Raw genomic sequence first — 2,906 nt, 5'->3', positions numbered from 1 at the left:
TGTCCCCATCTTCTCTCCCTGTCCCCCATCACCCCTCCCTGTCCCCCCATCTCCCCCCCCTGTCCCCCATCTCTCCTCCCTGCCCCCCTGCCCCCAGCTTCAGTGCTTTGTCACCTGCTCTGGAGCAGAAACACAAACCCAGCAGGAGCCCTTTCCAGAGCGGTTGGCAAAGTCTTCCACATTGTTTTGTGCTGTTTCTTAGGTCCAGCTCTTCAGATTACATTGGAGCAGTTTTGTAAATCTCACTGTGCAAACGGTGCCCGAGTGGGTGCCCGTGGTAGGATTGTTGTCAGTGTTCCTCATTGAGCACCGGTGTTAGGATTCCTTATTTATGATTTCAACACAGTTAAAGGGGATTTTCCTCCGTGTGGGTCTGTGAACCAGTAAGACTCCCGTGTCACCCTCGTCGTGTGACGCGGGTCCTCGCACCGACCCGGGGAGACTCCCGCCGCAGAGGCACGCCCGCCCGGGGCTGTGCTCACAGCCACCCTGCACCTCACCACAGCACACCCGGCTGGCGGCGGGAAAACACTTTCTTCTGTCTGACTAGACTTTGAGGGGTTCATTTTTCATCAGTTAGGACCCGTGTTGAGACCTGCTTGATTTAAAATATATTTGAGTTACCATTGTATTCTTTCATGTCCACGTGAACACAGAAAGCCCCAAAGTGTGCATTTATTAGAAGAAAATATTAGTCCTACCTATGAACACAGCAGTAGTAACTCCAAAATTAGACACAGTGAGGCAGCCTGGCGTGAACATCACGCTGCTGCCCTGCGGACAGAGGCCGCACTGTTTATGGAGTAACCCCTCCCGTAAACTGAGCTTTGTTGAACCCAGGGAACTTTCGTACCCTTAGTAGCGGCGTATTTAACTTTGTATCTGCTATTTCGCAATGTAATTGGAATACTAAGGTTAGTGTGTGTCTAACGTCACCCATCACAGATTTTGGATCTCAGAAGCCTAACTCGCCCAGAATCGCAAAACCAACAGCTCCTTCTCTCTCCCCAACCCCATGCTGTGTAAAGGGAAATATTCTGAGTAATACCTGAAAATACCATGTTCATTCTTTTTCTTTTTCTATAGAATTTGGTTATTGTTGTTTACTTTAGAGAGGAAGGAAGGGAGAGAGGAGAAAGAGAGAGAGAGAGAGAGAACATTGATTAGTTGCCTTCCATTTACCCCCCCGCCCCCGACTGGGGCTTGAACCCACAACCCGGGTACGTGCCCTGACCAGGAATTGGTCCTGCAACCTTTTGGTGTACATAACAACACTCCAGCCAACTGAGCCACCCGGCCAGGGCCATGTTTATTCTTAAACAGGGTTTCTGTTTTTTCCTACAATCATGTATTTTCTCTTCATGAACATTCCTCCCAAATTAGGGAAATGCATCACTATCACCAGCACAGGACACGACTCGAGACCCTGTCCCCTCCCTGAGTTTGGCTGGACCCCATCAGTGGGTGGGGGGGCTCCCTACCCCCGAGTCCTCCCCTGGGGCTGTGGCGCCCTGGGCTGGGCTGCTGGAAGGCTGTGCACCATACGCTGCATGCACAGCCTGGCGTGTGAGGAGATAAAGGTCTTAAGAACTCTGTGACCATACAAGGTGAAGAGTTTATGTTGCTAACGTGTTAGGTCCTGCTGAAAAGACTCGGTTTTCTGTGGAAGGCCTCCCCAAAGCCAAGTCTCCATTTGAGGCCCTTGGAGTCGGTGGTCTGGAGTAGACCCCAGGCCTCCCCAAAGTCTGTGGGGTGGCGGGCTCTCAGGGCAGGGTCCCCTGCTCTCCTCCCCCTCCCCCCCCACATTCAACAGATCCATCCCAGTGTTGCCAGTACTTGGGTTTTGTGTCAGAGGCTACAGCCAGAGGGTTGCGCAAAGATGAGAGACCCAGCCTGTGTTGCTGCTTCCAGGGTGGAAATGCCCCCAGGGCTGTGCCCCCTGGGCTGGGAGGTGGGGAGGAGTGGGGACCCTTTGATGCCGACCCTCCCACCTCCACCGTCTCAAGGTGCTTCTTGCTCTCCTGTCATCGTAGGACCTGCAGCGAGACATTGAGCAGCACAGTGCGGGGGTGGAGTCTGTGTTCAACATCTGTGATGTCCTGCTGCACGACTCGGATGCCTGTGCCAACGAGACGGAGTGCGACTCCATCCAGCAGACCACCAGGAGCCTGGACAGGCGCTGGAGGAACATATGCACCATGTCGATGGAGCGGCGGATGAAGTGAGCACTGAGCTGCCCCTAAAGGTTTGGGGGGGAGGGGTTCAGCCGAAGTTGGTGCACCCTCCTGACCTGAATAAGCAGCTGTGTTCCGTTCCCTTCAGAGGCTGTTGGCAGAGAAGGCTCAGTAGGTGTAAGTGCTTATTAGAGAAATTCAGGGAGAACATAATGGGGTCACGCCTCTCCCAGCTCTCGGTGCCGCGGGTGTGACGTGGCTGGCTGTCCCCGCGTGCAGCCCTGTCCCCGTTGTCAGCTTCTGAAGCAGGGCTCTGAGGGGCTCGTACTGCCGGGAGGAAGGTGTCCTGACCCAGAGCGATGGGCCTGGATACCTCCTGGAAGGCGTAGCCGGGTCTCTGCCCCCGAGGAGGGCCGGTGCTGGGGAGGGGTGGGACCAGTCCAGAGAACATACGGAGCTCTGGGTGAAATGGGCGAAATGGGCGGCTTGCACTAAGTTGCCTCCTTGCCGTCAGAATCGAGGAGACCTGGCGCCTGTGGCAGAAGTTTCTAGATGATTACTCGCGCTTTGAAGACTGGCTCACATCAGCCGAGAGGACGGCAGCCTCCCCAAACTCCTCGGAGGTGCTCTACACAGTCGCCAAAGAAGAGCTGAAGAAGTTTGAGGTGAGACCCTCTCCAGCCCTGTCCTGGGGACACGCCTGCGGCAGGCTCGGGCTCCACCGCTGCCCAG

General features: G+C 55.2%; 1 protein-coding gene across 1 annotated transcript in view; it reads left to right on the top strand.

Moving 5' to 3' along the window:
• Positions 1-2,906, top strand: part of SYNE2 (spectrin repeat containing, nuclear envelope 2) — a 269,558-nt gene that overhangs the window by 245,007 nt on the left and 21,645 nt on the right. Inside the window, exons 100-101 of the mRNA XM_014545947.1 lie at positions 2,034-2,221; positions 2,689-2,883. Of these exons, the coding sequence (XP_014401433.1) occupies positions 2,034-2,221; positions 2,689-2,883 (383 nt within the window). The remainder of the gene's footprint in view (positions 1-2,033; positions 2,222-2,688; positions 2,884-2,906) is intronic.

Source organism: Myotis brandtii, unplaced genomic scaffold, assembly GCF_000412655.1.
Source record: "Myotis brandtii unplaced genomic scaffold, ASM41265v1 scaffold423, whole genome shotgun sequence".
NCBI lineage: Eukaryota > Metazoa > Chordata > Mammalia > Chiroptera > Vespertilionidae > Myotis > Myotis brandtii.
The sequence above is the reverse complement of the archived record's forward strand: the minus strand, read 5'-3'. Positions and strand labels throughout refer to the sequence as shown.